Below are 20,033 nucleotides of genomic sequence, written 5' to 3'. Positions count from 1 at the left end.
ATTCAGTCTATCTGAAAGAGAGCTTTGAGAAAAATAACAGCCCTACATCCAGACTATGAGCCAAAACATACAAGAATAAGCCCAGGTCTCCTGATTCCCACTCAGGCACTGTATTTTACAGCATCTTTCCCCTGGTGATTTTAGCTGTCAAAGTAGTCAGTGCATGTGCTAGTTAATCTTATATGTTCTTCTCTCCGAAAAGTACACAAATTATTAAGTATCATTGCAATACCCACTTTCCTTCTTTCTGCCCTCAGTGGCTAATTGGGAAGCCACATTTTATTGTGTTTTCCCAGCGAAAATGAAGGGAAACATTATAAAATAATGCAGTAAATTCAAGCTGTGTCACTAAAGTTGATTATGATTCCTTCTTTTTTTTTTCTCCCTTTCACTGACTCACTCATCAATCCCACAAAATGCTGGAGTGGCTTCCAGTAAGTAAAAGATAACCCTGCCATTAATGAGATTATCACCTCGTGGGTGAAATGACACTTCCAGAGAAAAATTCTAAGGTATTAGAAGTGTGAATTAGCACAGCATAAATTATTTATGAAGGTGATGAAGGAATATAGACTAAAAGAGCTCTTATTACAGGGAGAATTTTAGGAAAGCTTCATACAGGGCATGTCCTTAAAGAAAGATGTCATGAGATATATCTTAAATGTAGGGAGTGGTTTGGGCACATAACCTCCTTCTGCAGCCCCCCAAACCCAAACAATCATAGAGTCAAAGCAAAACCAGTATGCTTCCTCTGCAAATGGAGCCACAAAATGAGGTTATTTCAGTCTCCCATGCCCAGCCAGATGCCACCCATAGGGCCCTGCTACAGAGACATTCTGGAGCCCCCACTGGTTGGTAGAGTATTTCAGGAAAGAGGATGGAATCAGAACTGAACCAGGGCAAAATGGAGAAGTGAGTCTACCTTTCAGTTACTATTTACAGTACACGTTTCCCCAGAGGAAACATGACATGCCATCGATACCACATCCTCTCTGACCTGCATCCCTGAGCTATAGCCTGTGTCTTCTCTCCTGTGACTCCTTTCCTTTCCAAGGGCCACGCCCCCAGGGTTCTTCCCGGCTGTGCATCTCTGTGCCACTACAACTTGGGCTTGGATTATTAGTTAACCGTCTGAGGTGTTACAGGTACAAAACAATGGGACCTCTCTCATTCTAGCAGTGGCACATTGCAATGTTCCAGCAAGCAAGCCACTGGGAAAAGACACAGGTGGGAGCCGGCAGATTTTGAGAGTTCTTCAGATCATATTATGTGATTGGCTGAGAAATCAAGCTATATGTAACTCCATTCTGAATCGTTCAAGAGATGGCATAAAGAAGAGAGACTGCCACCTGACTATGTCAAAAATTGACAACGTTGAATGATCACATTAAGGCCAGATCACAAAGACCTTGTAGGATGGGCTCAGTAGTTGGTAATGGCTTGAGCATTAGGGCAACTGTCGTCCTTCATTATGTCATATGGTAAATGCTGCTTTGGGAAAGTGTAAGAGAGGCTAAGGGAAGGAGAATTGACAACCTGTGGGCCTGGATTATGTGGTCACCTGCTGCAAGCCAACTTTCCAGCTACCATCCCTGTGGCTGAACACACTCTAGACCAGAGTCTCTGAAATGAGACGTTACATGTGAGACCCATTCCCCATGCTTTCAGAAAGAATCGCTACAAGATCTTTTAAAACAAATGGAGGAAAGGATGTGATACTTTAAAGATGAGGTTTAGTTAGGAATAAATCTAACCAAAGATGTAAAAGATCTGTATGCTGAAAACTATAGAAAGCTTATGCAGGTAATTGAAGAAGATATAAAGAAATGGAAAGACATTCCCTGCTCATGGATTGGAAGAATAAATATTGTCAAAATGTCAATACTACCCAAAGCTATCTACACATTCAATGCAATCCCAATCAAAATTGCACCAGCATTCTTCTCGAAACTAGAACAAGCAATCCTAAAATTCATATGGAACCACAAAAGGCCCCGAATAGCCAAAGTAATTTTGAAGAAGAAGACCAAAGCAGGAGGCATCACAATCCCAGACTTTAGCCTCTACTACAAAGCTGTCATCATCAAGACAGCATGGTATTGGCATAAAAACAGACACATAGACCAATGGAATAGAATAGAAACCCCAGAACTAGACCCACAAACGTATGGCCAACTCATCTTTGACAAAGCAGGAAAGAACATCCAATGGAAAAAAGACAGTCTCTTTAACAAATGGTGCTGGGAGAACTGGACAGCAACATGCAGAAGGTTGAAACTAGACCACTTTCTCACACCATTCACAAAAATAAACTCAAAATGGATAAAGGACCTGAATGTGAGACAGGAAACCATCAAAACCTTAGAGGAGAAAGCAGGAAAAGACCTCTCTGACCTCAGCCGTAGCAATCTCTTACTCGGCACATCCCCAAAGGCAAGGGAATTAAAAGCAAAAGTGAATTACTGGGACCTTATGAAGATAAAAAGCTTCTGCACAGCAAAGGAAACAACCAACAAAACTAAAAGGCAACCAACGGAATGGGAAAAGATATTTGCAAATGACACATCGGACAAAGGGCTAGTATCCAAAATCTATAAAGAGCTCAATCAAACTCCACACCCGAAAAACAAATAACCCAGTGAAGAAATGGCAGAAAACATGAATAGACACTTCTCTAAAGAAGACATCCGGATGGCCAACAGGCACATGAAAAGATGTTCAACGTCGCTCCTTATCAGGGAAATACAAATCAAAACCACACTCAGATACCACCTCACGCCAGTCAGAGTGGCCAAAATGAAGAAATCAGGAGACTATAGATGCTGGAGAGGATGTGGAGAAACAGGAACCCTCTTGCACTGTTGGTGGGAATGCAAATTGGTGCAGCCGCTCTGGAAAGCAGTGTGGAGGTTCCTCAGAAAATTAAAAATAGACCTACCCTATGACCCAGCAATAGCACTGCTAGGAATTTATCCAAGGGATACAGGAGTACTGATGCATAGGGGCACCCTGTACCCCAATGTTTATAGCGGCACTCTCAACAATAGCCAAATTATGGAAAGAGCCTAAATGTCCATCAACTGATGAATGGATAAAGAAATTGTGGTTTATATACACAATGGAATACTACGTGGCAATGAGAAAAAATGAAATATGGCCTTTTGTAGCAACATGGATGGAACTGGAGAGTGTGATGCTAAGTGAAATAAGCCATACAGAGAAAGACAGATACCATATGGTTTCACTCTTATGTGGATCCTGAGAAACATAACAGAAACCCATGGGGGAGGGGAAGGGAAAAAAAAAAAAAAAAAAAAAAGAGGTTAGAGTGGGAGAGAGCCAAAGCATAAGAGACTGTTAAAAACTGAGAACAAACTGAGGGTTGATGGGGAGTGGGAGGGAGGGCAGGGTGGGTGATGGGTATTGAGGAGGGCACCTTTTGGGATGAGCACTGGGTGTTGTATGGAAACCAATTTGACAGTAAATTTCATATATTAAAAAATAAAAAAATAAAAAATAAATAAAAAAAAAAAGATGAGGTTTAGTAATATGGAGCAGAGATGATTTTTTTTAAATAAACCTCTGTTTGTGAGCATATTGCTAAAAGAAACTTTTCCATTGTTGGTGAATAGTGTAATATCTGCGTATTTAAAGAAGGGTCAGTGGACGACAAGTTGAAGCATTTGAGAAGTTTCTCTACGAATTGTGATTCCAACAGCAAAATGAGGCTCTGATCATTTATCCACATGCCAACATATCATTCAGATTCTATGTGGGATACATAACACATTGATGGGAAAAGATGGTACATGGAAGTCAATCTGCCTTGGAAGGAAAAACATGATGGGCTGCCAGGTGTCAGAGCGACAGCTGACAATCCACATCCTGCAAGTCAGAATTCAGTCCCTTTACCTTTCAATGCAAGATCATCATAGTAAAGCACAACTTCCGGGCTACAAAACTGAAAGGAAACAGAATGACGGTCTGAAGAGCACGAGACCATCTTTCCAGGAATCCATGACAGGGCAGTTGGGCCAGTGGCTTTCGGTAGTTCCCGACTGGCTATACTTCAGGGAGACTGAGTATTTCTTCTGAGTATCTCCTATCTCCTGGGACAGAACACAAACTTTAAGCCTTTGGGGGCATTTAGCCATAACAGTCCAACTATTAAAACAAGGATGGGTAGCTTTATACAATAACTCACGCAACACATTTTTTCCCCCAGATAACTCATAGCCAAGTTGAGGGAGGGGTGGAGGCAGGCTTCTTTCCCTGGAAACTCTCCATCATTTCTCCACTTGAGGTCAGCCCGAGCCTTTTGGAAATTAATAGAGTTGTTTAATAAAGGCAAAGGGAGCAGCTGTAAGACTTTCCTCTATTTACTCTTCTTTCAAAATAAAGACATTTGTACTATGCTTTTCACCCTACACATCCCAGGTTCTTAGCACTAGTTGCGTATCAGGATCACCCAGGTGTTGTTTTGTTTGAGTAACAATGTTCATGTGGGGTCCGAACATTACCATTTTCTAAAAGTACTAGTATCAGAACCTCTGGGAATGGTGCCCATGCAATGTAATTTTTAAAAGCTCCCTAGGTAATTCTAATATGCAGCCAAATTTAAGAATAACTACCATACTGGGGCACCTGGGTGGCTCAGTCACTTAAGCGTCCGACTTCGGCTCAGGTCATGATCTCACGGTTCGTGAGTTCGAGCCCCGCATCGTGCTCTGTGCTGACAGCTCAGAGCCTGGAGCCTACTTCAGATTCTGTGTCTCCCTCTCTCTCTGCCCCTCCCCTGCTCATGCTCTGTCTCTTGCTGTCTCAAAAATAAATAAAACGTTAAAAAAATTTTTTAAAAAAAGAATACCATACAAAAGAGGAAACTAGGTGTTGATTATAAGGATTTTAGTTTTAGAATAGCTGTCTGACTTCAAAGAATAATGTCTCACCAGAGGAAACTTTGACTTTGAGATTAAAGAATGAAAAAAAGAAAGTATCAAAACACAGAGAATCATTAGAGTGTGTGCGTGTGTGCTCTTGACACAGGGCAGCGATATAATTTAGTGTTTATTAACTGCCTTGGGGCCTGGAACTTTTTTTGATAATCTGTGTCAAAAAGTAAGCACATATATGAAAATTGTGCAGATTTCAGAAACATCACAGACTTCCTGAAACCAATGTTAAGGACCTCTGGTATAGTCGCAGACTTTCGTAGCTACTCTTGTAAATAAGCAAGTAGGAAAAAAAAAATCATCCATAAGAAATGAGAAATTTACATAGGAGTCTGGATTTTGCCCCTAAATTGCTATGAGTGTAAATAAGTCACCTAAGCTTGCTAGCCCTCAGCTTTTCCACAAACTGAAATTTTTATCTACCCATAGGACAGTGTGGGTAATGTTTTTACGATTTTGTAAAAAAAAGAAAAAAAAAGTCGAGTGAATGAATACATGTGAAAGTACTTTGAGAAGTTATGATTTATTATTAGAGATATTAAGAATTAATCTAAAAAGAAACATAATTTCTTGGGTAACTGACATGTTGATCTAGCTCTCACTTTTATCTGCCTGGTCAGCAGACCATAGATTATAAGAAATTTAGCAACTCTTGAACTATACACTTCCTATTAGAAGGATGAGTCCCAGCCCCAGTTGCCCTTAGATACCCCATCTCTCTCTCCCTGCCATATGACTGTCCTGCGGTATTCACAAATGGCGCTTTCTGTCAAACTGATAGTAAAACCATTCGTATTACTGGAGAACATTCGGTGTGAGTTAAAATACAAAGGAAAGGAAGTAGTTCCAGAGGAAATGAAACCCATGAACCCAAATTCAGTCTTTTTCACGATAGCCCTGAAGTATTTGTTTCTTTCCCCTCTACCTCCCACAACACCTGAGGCCCTGCGGACTCCATTGTCGTGTTCCCTATCAGAGGATCATACCTAGTAAGGCAACCTTCTTATTTCCCAAGGAAACGCTCCTGCAGAAGCACACTCAGTCCCAAGATAATAAAGCGTAAAAAGCTAGGATTAAGAATAAAGCTTATCTTTCACAGCCAGTGCTCCAGAGTTAAGGCCATTCACCAGACCATGGTTAGATGTTAACCAGAGGTGCAAACTTAATGTGCAGAGTAAGCAGAGGCATCCTAAAACAAGACACCGGCCCAAGTCTTCATGCTCCTGGGTGTCAATATTTCCCACGCATTTCATTGTCTGAATTTTCACGAAAAAAACAAAATGAAAATGTGCATGGAGGAGCCAGTACTGATATTGAATCTTAACAGCTATTTACCACTCCTCAGAAAAATATATTAAACAAAATGCAGAGTCACGTAGTTTAAGCTACTGTCTATTTGTTCATAAAGGAAAATGCTTTATATGCAGAAATTTCAAGTGAGAGGAGATGTCAGGTCTCCAAAAGCAGCTATTATCAAACAAAGCAGCCAGAAAATTAATGCACTGCAGATGGCTGTGACCGCAACCTTGGATACGAGCCAGTGTCTTCGTCTCTCTTGGTAGGAGAGTTTTTGAACTCTCTCCTACCCACAAAGCCTCCTTAAATGTTCTAGTTCTTTGACATAAAATTCTTTCCCCTCTTTTACAGAGTATTGCTTTAACTGTCTAGTTTTTCTTTCCATAAACCCTTGCTGACCTTTACTACAAGTGAGGCACTAAAAAAGAATGGTAAATTGACAATAGTCAGGACATTCGTGTTAAATATAAAGAGGAATGGGCCATTTAAAGAACAATCAGGTTGATTCTCCTCCTCCAAATCAAGGTCCCCCTTCCAGACAGCCTGCGTGTGTCTTCGTTCCATATCCGATTTATAAAGAGGGTTTTTTTTAATTTTTTTAAATGTTTATTTATTTTTGAGAGAGAGAGAGAGAGAGAAACATAGCACAAGCGGGGAAGGGGCACAGACAGAGGGAGACACAGAATCCAAAGCAGGCTCCAGGCCCCGAGCTGTCAGCACAGAGCCCAATGTGGGGCTCCAACTTACAAGCTGTGAGATCACGACCTTAGCCAAAGTCGGGCGCTTAACCAACTGAGCCACCCAGGCGCTCCTTGCCATATGCATTTTAAAGTGGCTCTTTATCCCAGGCAGCTAAAAGAGGGAATCTCCACTTCGTAAAATGGCTCCATCATCCCTTTTTCTCCCTGGCTACAGAAGTTGAGCCATTCTGGAGGGTGTGTGTGCTTTTGTTCTTGCCAAACAAGTACACTCATCTGACTTCCAAATGACTGAAGAGTTTTGTGTTTTAAGTAGTACTTTATTCTGGTTAATTGAGAATTGCCACTTATATAAACCACCAACCAGGCTGCAAACAAAATAGGGCAAAAGACTCACAGTAGCAACTTCCTTTGCATTAGGAAAATGCACACCCAAGAGTTTAATAACAAAACCATATACCTTTTTACACAGTTGGTATTTTGTTTATGTGTAGCATGACTAATAGTAATGGCTGTAATTCATCACAGCAGAAAAGCAATCAACCGCTCTAGCTGTAGAAAATTAAAATTGATTGAGACCTTTTGTCTACCCTGCCAGAAGCTAATAATTACATCATTATTAACAATATAGCCAGTAGCCAAATTTTTTTAACTTCTTTTGGTTTAAGACAAAATAGAACAAAATCAAGTTAATGTATTCAAGTTGAGTAATTCTGTGGAGCAGGCTACTCCCATGTGGATCTACCACTGGCAGAACATCCACTCTGGACTAAGGACTGTCCTAGGTGTTTGCACGTTGGATTCATTTTATCCTCCCCACATCCACGGAGGCACGATGGTGATAGATGAGGAACTATGAAAATGAAGTAACCAGCCCAGGAGCACAGAGCTAGGACACAGACTCAAATCCAGGGCCTGTCTCACTCCAAAGCCTCCATTCCAACCAATGAGCAACTACACTGTCGAACAAAGACCTTCTAGATGAATACAGGAAACACCTGTCACAGGTACATACTCAAACACCTGGAAAACAAAACATTCTTCTTAGAAACCATCTGTTAATTTTTGTGATCCAGAGTTTTCTGAAGGCTAAACAAAACTGGTACGTATACAGTCTCAGAGGATGTCCCCGGGCCATAGAATGTTCCCAACAGGCCAGGGACAGAGAGGAATAAAGGAAATGAAGAGTCATTAACCACACTCAGCGTCCTTAAGACCAAGCTCTGATGTCACTTATTTCCACCTTCCAAGAATACTGGGATGGCCCGGCATGGACAAGTGACAAATACTTGTCAATTAAGTTTGTGAAGATAATGGCAAATGCCACTGAGAAAGACTTGCGTTAAACATTAACTCAAGCTAATGTCCCCTCCTTGCAAGGATGGCCAATGTGAGGTTAGGAGAGTCAGGGGCGTGGTTGGATGGAGCTGAACTGTGTTCTGAGTATGCACAAACTAGATTACAGAGCCTCAAAGGAAGTTTTTCCAGATGGATAGAAGAGTCCGACAAGCAGCAGCTCCCAAATCTGGAATGAACCTGTGTTCTTGGCTGGACTGTGGCCATTTATTAGGCTCTAACTGATGGTCAGAAGCAGTGAGCAAGATGCTCCCTGTCACACAGCTCTGAGGTAGAGGGTAGGAAGAAACTTTGTTCTGATGTTCTCCCAGGGTGCCCCTGTGGCATCAACCCTTTCATGAAAGAAGCCACCTTTAAGTTATACAAAGTAGTTATTTGATTCATGTTTTCTCTCCTTCCTCTCTCCCTGACTCTTCCTTTATGGCAATCACATGATTGTCTTGGTCTGTCCCAGGCCAGTAGAGGAAGACATTCCCAGTCCCCCAAAACTGCACAGTGGTGGTAGTGGCCGGCTCAATCTCCCTTAAATAAGGTCCTACATCATGGGGGAGAAATTAGCACCATTAGAGGCCAAGTGTTCCTTTAACTCACTTTGTTCTCTCTTCTGCCTAACCCCTGCGCCTAAGGGAGCTGCATGGGTTCTCTAAACTTCAATGATGGAACAGTCGACCATGGGCTAGTGTTCCCACGTATTCTCTCATCTCATACCTAACTCCCGTATTTATCAATAAAAGTTTGTGGCTGCTTATGATTTTGTATTCCACCCTTATGAATGTTCTACTACTAAAAACATATAACGATTTTTATGGACCAATTGGAAATTTGAACGCTGATTCCATATTTAAAAATATTAAGGAAATATTAAATTTCTATTTAGGAGTGGGAATGACACTGTGATATTTGGGGTTTTTTAAAGAATGCATAGCTTTTGGGGCGCCAGGGTGACTCAGTCGGTTAAGCGTATGACTTGGTTTCAGCTCAGGTCATGATCTCGCAGTTTGTGAGCTTGAGCCCTGTTTCAGGCTCTATGCTGACAGCATGGAGCCTGCTTGGGATCGTCTCTCTCTCCCTCTCTCTCTCTGCCCCTCCCCTGCTCTCTCTCTCTCTCTCTCTCTTTTTCAAAATAAATAAACTTTAAAATATAAAAGAATGCATAGCTTTTATATCTATATATGAAAATATTTACAGATTGGATGATATGCTGTCTGGGATTTGTTTCAAAATAACATGGGAGGAGTTGCAGCAGGTGGGAGTATGGGTGAAACAAGATTGCCCTTGAATTAATTATTGCTGGAGCTGGGTAATGGGTTCATTGCGCTAGGTTTGTTTTGGTTTTTCAGTGGTACTTTTTCTGTATGTGTGAGAACTTTTTGATAGTAAAAAGCTTTTTTAAAAAAGAATCAAAATTAGCTAGATTAAAAAAAATAAAATATAAAATATAATTGGTGACTTACTTTTAATTCACATTAGAAAATTATATTTTTCAAAAATACTTTAAAATATGTACAATTTGCATGATTGAATGTTAAATGAAATAGGAAGATCTAAAACTGCACATAAAATACTGCATATACATAATTATTTACACATGCATATAAATGGAAGAAAAACTACATAAAATGTGTATCAGAATTTTCCCTGTCTGGCAAGAATATATATTATTATTCTTTATTGTTACTTTTTTCTATTTTTCAAGTGTTCTGAAAAGAAAATATGTTTACAATTTCATAAAGTTCTTTTTATAAACTATACTCATTATGTTAGGGGAAAAATAGTTACAGAACTGAATGTGAAACTCAGTTATAAAATGGGTGTGAATGGTTGTGTGTGTGTGTGTGTGTGTGTGTGTGTGTGTGTGTGTGTGTTTATCTAAAATAAATAGCATCATATTGTTAATAGTGATTATCTCTGTGTGATAGCATCATTGGTCATTTTTATTTTTGTTTGACTCTCTGTATTTTCTCCAATTAACAAGAATTATGTTATAATCAGAAAAAACATGAAAAATTAAAGCTAGATTTATTGTACTTCTTTATAAGTAAAGGACTATCTCTATAGGGCAAACAACATACAAGTTTAAGAAACCATGCATTATATATAGTAAATATATATTATATACATTAGTATAATATTATAACTACATATAATGTCACTATATATAACTATATATTATAACCATATATTAAATTTTATATAATAACCACATAATACCTATAAAGACAGGAGACTTTTAAATTCTCATTGAAGGTATATGTTGAGCTTTAAAACAATGTTAATACAGAATCCTTTGCACAGCCACCATGATGTAGCGATACTCACAGACAATTCCTTCATAATCATGTTTCGTTTTCTGTCCAACTCCAGGGATATCTATGCCAATACCAGTCTTTGGACTACAGGATGATTCCAAGGTCTTTAAGAAAGGGAGCTGCTTACTTGCTGACGACAATTTCGTCCTGATCGGCTCTTTTGTGTCATTCTTCATTCCCTTAACCATCATGGTGATCACCTACTTTCTAACTATCAAGTCACTCCAGAAAGAAGCTACTTTGTGTGTGAGTGATCTTGGCACACGGGCCAAACTAGCTTCTTTCAGCTTCCTCCCTCAGAGTTCCCTGTCTTCAGAAAAACTCTTCCAGCGGTCAATCCACAGGGAACCAGGGTCCTATGGCAGAAGGACTATGCAGTCCATCAGCAATGAGCAAAAGGCCTGCAAGGTGCTGGGCATTGTCTTCTTTCTGTTTGTGGTGATGTGGTGCCCATTCTTCATCACGAACATAATGGCCGTCATCTGCAAAGAGTCTTGCAACGAGGATATCATCGGAGCCCTGCTCAACGTGTTTGTTTGGATCGGTTACCTCTCCTCAGCGGTCAACCCACTTGTGTATACACTGTTCAACAAGACCTACAGGTCGGCCTTTTCACGGTATATTCAGTGTCAGTACAAGGAAAATAAAAAACCATTGCAGTTAATTTTAGTGAACACTATACCGGCCTTGGCCTATAAATCTAGTCAACTCCAAATGGGACAAAAAAAGAATTCAAAGAAAGATGCCAAGACCACAGATAACGACTACAGTATGGTTGCTCTAGGAAAACAACATTCAGAAGATGCTCCTACAGACAATATTAACACAGTGAATGAAAAGGTTAGCTGTGTGTGATAGACTGGTTGCCATAGCAACCATGGAGGGCACACTGGGCAAATTTTTACCTATCTGGGGGGAAAAAAAAGACAAAGGGGAGACTGGAAAAAAAATTAGGCCGATCTAGTAGAACCAACAATATTTATATGCCTCATTTTATTCTGTCAATGAAAAAAAAAAAAAAGGCAGGGTTAAAAGACACAAAATGTGCACTTCAAAAATGTTCTGACAGCATTTCAGCTGTGAGCTTTACGATACTTATTTTTAACATTGTAAATGATATACATCTTTAAAATAATTAGCTTTTATTGTAAAATTATAATGAGGCCATAAATAAGTCTAAATTAACTTCTATTCCAAGTGGAAACCTTGCTCCTACGTTAGTTGATGGCATGAGTTGGTTACCTATTGCTGTAAATAACAATAGCTACAAATAGTGAGAAGTTGGGTGAATATAATATAATGACCTCTTAAAGAAAAATCCTCTTTAAAACTTATCATGCTACATATTTTGAACAACAACAAAAAAGACACTAACGACGGTGTTATGAAATCTGTATTGTTAAGATAATTAAATGAAATACTTGACAACTTTTTCATTCCGGCTTTTTCACAGATGTCGTTTTGAAATATTCACAAAGTTGCTGACATTTGCTGCATTTCAACTTAATTCTTCAAAGAAGTGAAAAAGTTTTAAAATGTTATTTAATAACTACTGCTGCTTTCTCTTCTACTATTTGTGCTTTATTCTGAATTTCCAATGTGGTCTTGTTTAGTGTTTCTTCTCATAGGTAAACTATCAAAAGGATAACTTAACATTACCAAATACATTTCTAGAAATTGCTTCTCCTAAACGACACCATAGTGGTGTTTGGTAACTCGCTCTTTAATGACTGCACCGTGCATGCGCTCCGTTGAGCAGTAAGCAGTATTGATGTAACTGTGTCAAGATTGAGGAATAAACTCAGGTTTTTGGCTACTGCCAGCAGTACAGTCTTAGGAGATCTCTGTAAAATAAATACAGGTGACTTTCCCATTGGCACCCATCAGGTAAATTGATGCTTTCTGATCAATTAATCTCTATTATTTGCCAAAATTGTTCAGCTTTGGTCTCACGATCAGCTACTGAGTGTACATTATCTGTGAAGAAATTTCCTGGGTACTGAGGATATAAAAATAATTAAAACAAGATCCCTGCTTTTAAAGCAAATGACCTAATTGGAAGAGTCCTTGTCAAAAATATTAATTAACAGACATTTTGAGAATTGGTTCAAACTATTTCCTTCTACGTAGTTCAGAAAAAGGCTTGTTTTGACCCTGAGGGTAATTTTCTCAGTAAGTTTCCTGATTGGTTGTCAATGAACATCAACCAAATGACCGAGAGGGGAAATATTACGTGAGGTCAAAATTTGTAATTAGTTTAGAAATATACACCTCAACCTGGGCCCAACCTATGACTACCAAAGTTTGGAGCAAAATTTTGGTTCATTTCCATAAAAACTAACTTCTTTATTACTTACTAACACTGGACTCCATAAAAAAAAAAAAAGCAATAATATAATGCTATGTAAAAAAGTTTGCTAAAGAGAGAAAGACTAACAGCAGTTAATTCACCTTGACGTCACTCGAGATTAAATTACATATCCTTACTAAAATAGAAGTTAGGTATGAGATTACAATACTGAAGCATTTCTATTGAATGAAAAATAGTGTTTTGCACTAAGCCATTTGAAAAATATTATGGATTTGAAAACTAAAGAATGTGGGAGATGCCACTGTGTAATTTGGAAATGTATTAAGGCTATCCAATTATGTCCTTCTAGATACATTGAAAGATACGTATTTCAAAGCTAGAATTTCTAGTAAGCCACTCGTATCAAGGCTGCATTTAAACTGAACTACTTTAATGATTACACCATACTAACTGATAAAACTACAAATGCTAAAAAATCTCTACTGTATTTTGCCTTAGTTTGTAACTCTGCACATCTCATTAAATATTAGAGAAAAAATTCCAGATTCTATCCCCATACACTCAATCTTGATCAGAATGAACATAAATACTGCCTGACAGGTATCTTTTGACTACATATATATTACAAATGTGTATGTGTTTTCTTTCCATAAGTATCTCTTCAAGTGTATATAGACAACCATGTATCTGCGTACATGTACAGACATGTTCTCATGCACTTTATTCGATATTTATATATTTATATGGAGAAAAAGCAAGAAGTCATTAATGAAAACCTTCAATATATACACATGTGTGCATGTTTGTATCCTGTCCATTAAAATGTGAATTCATGTTCTAATGTTTCTATAACCTTCCATTGCGGTCAAAGGCAGATTAAAATGTAACAGAAGTATCAGCTCTTTAAATAAACTGGAAATTCACCTGATTTTATGGGAAGACTTTAACACAATTCTGTAAGTGTGGTGAAAACAATAGTCCTTATATACAGTTGAGTGATCTTGAATAAAATGGTACCTTTGGGCCCTTTGTTTAGTCTAGGGACTTTCTGACTACTAAGGATTTCAAAAATACCCCCCGGCCCCAGTGAAACACGGTGCTTGAATGATTTATGGATCTGTGATTAAAGGACTCACTCCTAGTCAATACTATTAAAATACAGTGACCAACCTTACTCTACTTTAAGTTGAATGGTAGATTCTTCTATATTTAAAGAAAGGAATTAAATGCCATACCTAATTAGGGGAAACACTCAGTTTAGACATACTTAATCTACTTGGCCACAGCGCCACCTCATGGTCAAAGTGCTACCGTAGCCAAATTGAACTAAGTTACTGTACTGCTTTTGGCAAAGGGTGCTTTTCCCATTTGCGCATCTATGAAACATGTTCATAAAGTGTTAAATTATTCTGTGCCATATATAATAAATACGGTGAAGATTATTTTGTGTAATGATTTTAATCAAGGTAATTCTAAAAGATTTCAAGAAAGAAGGAATAATTATCAATAAAGTCTACTCAAAAATCAATGCAATTATGTGAGTCCATAGTTTTGTCTGCCAAAGGGAGTGACCCACACCTTTCAGATACTCACACTAGGAACTCTATGTATCATTTAGATATTTTGAGAGAACAAAGCCTGTTCTTCTGAAGTTCAGTGACTCAACTAGGACTTACCTGCTTATGATTCAGCTTCCAGTTATCTGCAGCAGAGACACTCCACATTTGGTCACTCTATCTGGTTGCACACAGCCCAGAAACATATAGAACTGCTGCTGTAACCCCAACACATGCACACAGGTACTGATGGCTACGCGTGTACACGCGTACCCCAAGACATGCACGGGTGCATTCACACAAACAGTACACACATTTTCACAGGAGATAATTTCAGGAATTAAAGTAAACCAAGAAGACACAGTATCATTGAATAAACTGGAAAGCTGCCTTGATTTGTCATTTCACCTCTAAATGTTGTAAAAGTTTATGAAATAGGGACAGCAGGTATCTTTTCCAGGTGTTTATAGCTCCCTGTATTGAGTACCTACCACATGCCAGGCATTAAGCTGTTTGATTTGTTTGCTTCACCTAATGGAATCTTCACAACAATCCTATAAAGTAGGTATTATTATGCCTTATTTTTCATAACTAAAGAAACTGAGATTCAGAACAGTTAGTAATGTGGCCAACGTCCCACAGCTGCCAAAAAAAGAAAAAGCGGCAAGTTCAAGCCTGGCTCATCTGACTCTGAAAAATAAGTTCTTGTTTGTACCCAATCTGGCAGAGAACAAAGAGAACTGAGTTTAGAACCAAAGGATGCGAGATCCCATCTTGGCTTGGACAAATCACTTAATAACCCCGTGTCTCAATTTCATTGTCTCTAAAAATGGAGCTACTAGCGCCTGTCCTGACTGAGAGCATCACTTAAATGAGGTCATGACTATAGCTGTGCTTGATAACCTGTAAAGCACTATGTAAATGTAATAACTGTTGTTATTAAAAAGAAAAAAACCCAAAGCCATTATATATTATTAGCTATCAGAGCAAAAAGTAGACAAATTGTGGGATAGTCAATATTATTATTCAATAGCTTCCACATTCTGTGAACACTCTCATTTTTAATTTTTTTTTTTTTTTACTTCTGCTTTGTCCTCACCATGATGCAGAATTCCCTTTGCTGGTACTCTTTTTTCCTGCTCACATCAAAACTTGCCCATTCTATGACCCATTCCATTAGGTTTCTCCTCTTTGCTGGAGCACCAATAAGTAATTCAGGCTGGTAAACTATGGTCTATCACTGAGGTCCCTTTAGCTGTTCACCATGATACTAATCCAAAAGGTAAAATTTTAGCACCAGGCAGACAAGTGAGAAAGAAATTTAGGGACAAGAAATAGTCTCCTGGTATCACTCAAATGACCCACAGAAAAACAAGCACCTTCAGAAACTCCATAATTTATATAAAGTTTTATAACTTAATATTAAATTTCAATCCATAATAATAACAGCGATTTGAAAGAAAACATCTGATTTCTAAGATTTGATTTTAACTGAGAACACTAATAATATTAGTAAGTTTATCTCAAGTTTAATACCCAATGGACATTTGCCCCAGTCGCTATGCAGTAAGACAAAAATTTTGTTAAATTTTTATTATTTTAACAGGTGGCTTGCTAAAACAAATGGTTTCCCTATTTTCCCTAGTGGTATATACCCCAGTCTTAGCTCTATTCTTCGTTTTTGATATTTAACAACAGTATATCCACCTTAGCTAACACATGATGGGCGGTTTTCACCCCCAATTGGAGCCTCAGGATTTGATGTAACCCTATTGTCATGGAAGACTGAGGAAGGAAACCGAGATTCAGTCTGCTGCTACTTTCTGAACCTGCACAAACAAAGCCTCTCTTCCCTTGAGTGTATACTATGGGACTAGAGTCACTGATCTTTTCAAAAGTTCTCTTCTAGGTTTATGCTCATCTCAATGCTACGGAGTCCAGTCAAGGCTTTGATGAACCAAGACACAGCTTCATGACCAAAGAACATTCTGGAACAATACTCACATTCTCTTAAATTCTTTTAGATGAATTACAAATAAATGACAGTTTTAAGTTTTATAGGGGAATATTATGAGAAAAATCAAATTTTTAATGATCCAAGGAGTTTCTAAGATATGAGACCAAGAGTCAGACTATCAACACAAATGATCCCTAACGTGTCATTTTTCTTACAATCAGCCTCCCTTCTGCACAGTTTCTAGCTGCTACCAGATATCAGGTTGCACTTTATAACAGCCCCCAAGCTTCCTGAAGAACAAGTACTCTCACTATTTAAGTTCAATTTCCTTAAAGGGTTAAATTTTTAAAGCTCAAAAATATTTAGATATCACGGTGCAGAGGAGGTCTCTTTTTAACTGCTAGATTTTTATTGAAAGTGAGCCAAGGTCATTTAAGTTTTTATTTATAATTAAGATTATAACATCTTCAAAGGTGTTTATTCTGGCTTCTGGAGAACAGCACAATCTGTACTTCCTGTCCTACATTTATCTCAGATATTGAAAGGTAATAATATGCTATTATTCTGATGATCTTGTCTACTTGGGGTGACCCCAAGTACAGAGCCAAGACAAGAACTTGAGTGCAGATTGTTTATGTGGAGCATGATCCCAAGAAGCAGATAGAATTTGGGAATAAGTAAAGTCTATTTAAGGGTATGGTACCAAGGATCCACAGACAGTTAGGGATCAATTCCCCTACAGGAGATGCCTTGGAACTCTTCACTGCAGATGGAACTAAAATCAAAGGTGGGCCAAAAGCAACCGGTTGAGCTTGCATGAAGGTTTTACTCAGTTGGTGATTAACCATAGTCTCAAAAATCAATATGCATCCTGAACAGAAAATGCTGTTATTATGGTTAGTAACAATACTTAAATGAACATACATTCATATTGTACAATCACATCTAAAATTATTACTGAGACCGTCAAACACATTTCTTATAGAATGAAACTCGGTAATTCCTTCCAGCTTTGCTAAGACAGTTCTGGTTAGCCATTACCATTCCCACAGGAGCTGCAGAAGACCTAGAAAAGTTCTCTAACATCCAAATACATAAATGACTAATTCTCTGTATGAGCTCTACTTATTTAGCCTATGTAATGGTTCTAAACTACTAAAATATAAGGAACAAAAAGAAACATACTCAATAAATTAAAAAGCTAGAGAAGCTTAGACATCATCTGATCCAGGATTCTCTTTTAGCAGAAATGGTGATAAAGAGCCAGGGAAATAAGAGAAATTATGCAAGGCCGCCTGGCCAAGCAGCTGATCAGAGCCAGCAATAGGATCAGGGCCTCACATCTTCCAATCTCTAGCTTTCTCCTTTGATATGAGAAAAGGATCTAAGAAGGGCCCATTGGTCCATGGTTTATATGGCGTATTTATTCATATAACCAAAAATATATTTAAATAAGGTTGAGAAACCAGTGCTGCAACACTCTCAACATGCTTGTCAGTGAGGGTCTACTATGTTTATGTTATATCTCAGACATCGTCTAGTGTAGGAAGTCTCAAGATGAAATTACTCCTGGGGTGCCTGGATGGCTCAGTCAATTGATCATCTGAATTCAGCTCAGGTCATGATCTCACAAGTCATGGGTCGGAGCCCCAAGTCCGGCTTCAGCGCCTAAGCCTGCTTGGGATTCTCTATCTTCCTCTCTCTAATCAACACACTTACCCATGATGCTTCTTGAGAGACTGCATCTGATAGGTGTCCCCAGGGCATGCCACCTCTCTCACGCTGATGTTTCAGTGACTGTAGACCCTAGTGAAAAGCAGATTCATGTGGGCCACTGGCAAAAGTGTTAAAAATATTGAAATTGGAAGTTAATTTTAAAGGGGGGAAAAATTAAAACTAGATATAATGTTCAATATCATTATCTCCAGGCTCTACTATCAATGTTCTGCATTCTACAACACAGGTTCACAATAGTTTATATAAAGAAGACTATCCAAAAGCTGGGAACTGAGTCAACATAGACAAGCAAACAGAGAAGAATTTTTTTTAATAAGAAAAAAAATTAAAAAGAAATAAAATGATGATAAAATTCAAAACTAATTTGCTCAGCTAATTTAATAACTTGTTATTTATAACAGTCATTTTATAACTTGTCTCTCTGATACTCTGAAAATGAGAAATATCTAGAAGTATTTAATTTCTAAAAATGAGACAGTGCGTTTTTTCTCTGAGTTAGCAGGAAATAGGAAATGTTCGTTATTCATGAGTGATTATGAGTATGACAAATTTAATTCAACTAAACATTTCCAAGACTGAAGAGCAAGAGTGATTTGCATGAAAATGTCATGCTATTCTCAGCCTTCAGTTCACCAGAGAAATCGTCTTTGATAAATTCATCCCTGTACTTGTCTACACCAGTATGTGAAGTTCTGACTCACATTTGGTCCTCCATCTGTCCACCAGATAGACCTAACCAACTTGCACCACTCAAAAGGAATCATTCTTGTCACCCTTAGAATTATAATGGTAATCATGATGCAAATACCATGTTATCTCAATTCATGTTAAGCATAATAAGTAAAACACTGAAGCTATAGGTGCATTTATATAATCTTCTGGTTTAGGAAATTTGCTTAATAATTTGAATTTGAAACACAAATTTGAATTTGCCAATGACTTTGAAAGACAAATTATTTCCCCCTTGGAGAAGAATTTTTTTTTATTTGAATTCAATAATAACTTGTATTGCTAAGGGTTTTGAGTGGTCCTACTTGGTTCTAAGAATTCGTGCAAAGTACAGCCAGCTAAGGTAGATGATAACGTGTATATGAACATAAACTACAGTGTTTTGCCATCTTTTTGAAATCATGGAATTAAACCCAGAACTATCCAATCTTTCTTCCTTACAGTAGGAAGGAAAGCAGAAGGAAGAATGTAAAAGGAAGACACTGACATTGCTATTTATTGAGCAACTATTTGGTACTAAGGGCTTTCACATATGTAATCATAGTGATATGTATGTCCATCTGTCTATAGTGTATCTCACTATAACCAGTGAGGAAACTGGGTCTCAAAGGGAAATTGGCCCAGTTTCCCTAAGCTAACGACTACAATCAGAATTCAAGTTCAGAGCTGTATGACTGTTATGCTTTTACTGTTTCCTCTTTCCACTAGGCCAAAGATCAGAAAACAGCTTCTACAAACAGCCAAGTAGTATATATCTTAGGTTCTGTGGACCATACGATCTGTTAGAACCATGCAGCTCTTCTGCTGTAGTGTGAAAGCAGACAAAGACAATAAGCAAATGAGAGGACATGACTGTCTCCCATTAAAACTGTATTTATAAAAATAGATGGCAGGCCAAATTTGGCTGTTGGGTTGGGCTAGCCACCCTCTGGAATACACCATCCAACAACAGTAATAATTACAACAAACACAATAACTATGACATATTCTACCATCACAACTATTCATTTGGACCCTTACTGAATGCTAAGTATTGTTTGGTCCTTTAATATATCATTTCATTTAATCCTTACAGCATCAACACTAAATGCTTGATACTATTATTATCTCCATTCTGCAAATAAGGAAATTC

At 38.2% G+C, this 20,033-nt stretch overlaps 1 protein-coding gene and 1 long non-coding RNA gene across 2 annotated transcripts in view; one reads left to right on the top strand and one right to left on the bottom strand.

Annotated features, from left to right (window-relative positions):
- The window catches only part of HTR2A (5-hydroxytryptamine receptor 2A), a 61,888-nt gene extending 47,433 nt beyond the window's left edge, over positions 1 to 14,455 (top strand). The window contains exon 4 of the mRNA XM_019447561.2: positions 10,667 to 14,455. Within this exon, the coding sequence (XP_019303106.1) occupies positions 10,667 to 11,466 (800 nt within the window). The 3' untranslated portion in view covers positions 11,467 to 14,455. The remainder of the gene's footprint in view (positions 1 to 10,666) is intronic.
- Positions 14,456 to 17,065: 2,610 nt separating this feature from the next.
- Positions 17,066 to 20,033, bottom strand: part of LOC109265943 (uncharacterized) — a 33,938-nt gene continuing 30,970 nt past the window's right edge. The window contains exon 3 of the long non-coding RNA XR_002079430.2: positions 17,066 to 18,241. This is a non-coding gene — a long non-coding RNA (uncharacterized LOC109265943). The remainder of the gene's footprint in view (positions 18,242 to 20,033) is intronic.

Source organism: Panthera pardus, unplaced genomic scaffold (assembly GCF_024362965.1).
Source record: "Panthera pardus isolate Hobbes unplaced genomic scaffold, ASM2436296v1 HiC_scaffold_1, whole genome shotgun sequence".
NCBI lineage: Eukaryota > Metazoa > Chordata > Mammalia > Carnivora > Felidae > Panthera > Panthera pardus.
This window is presented reverse-complemented; position numbering and strand designations above follow the sequence as displayed.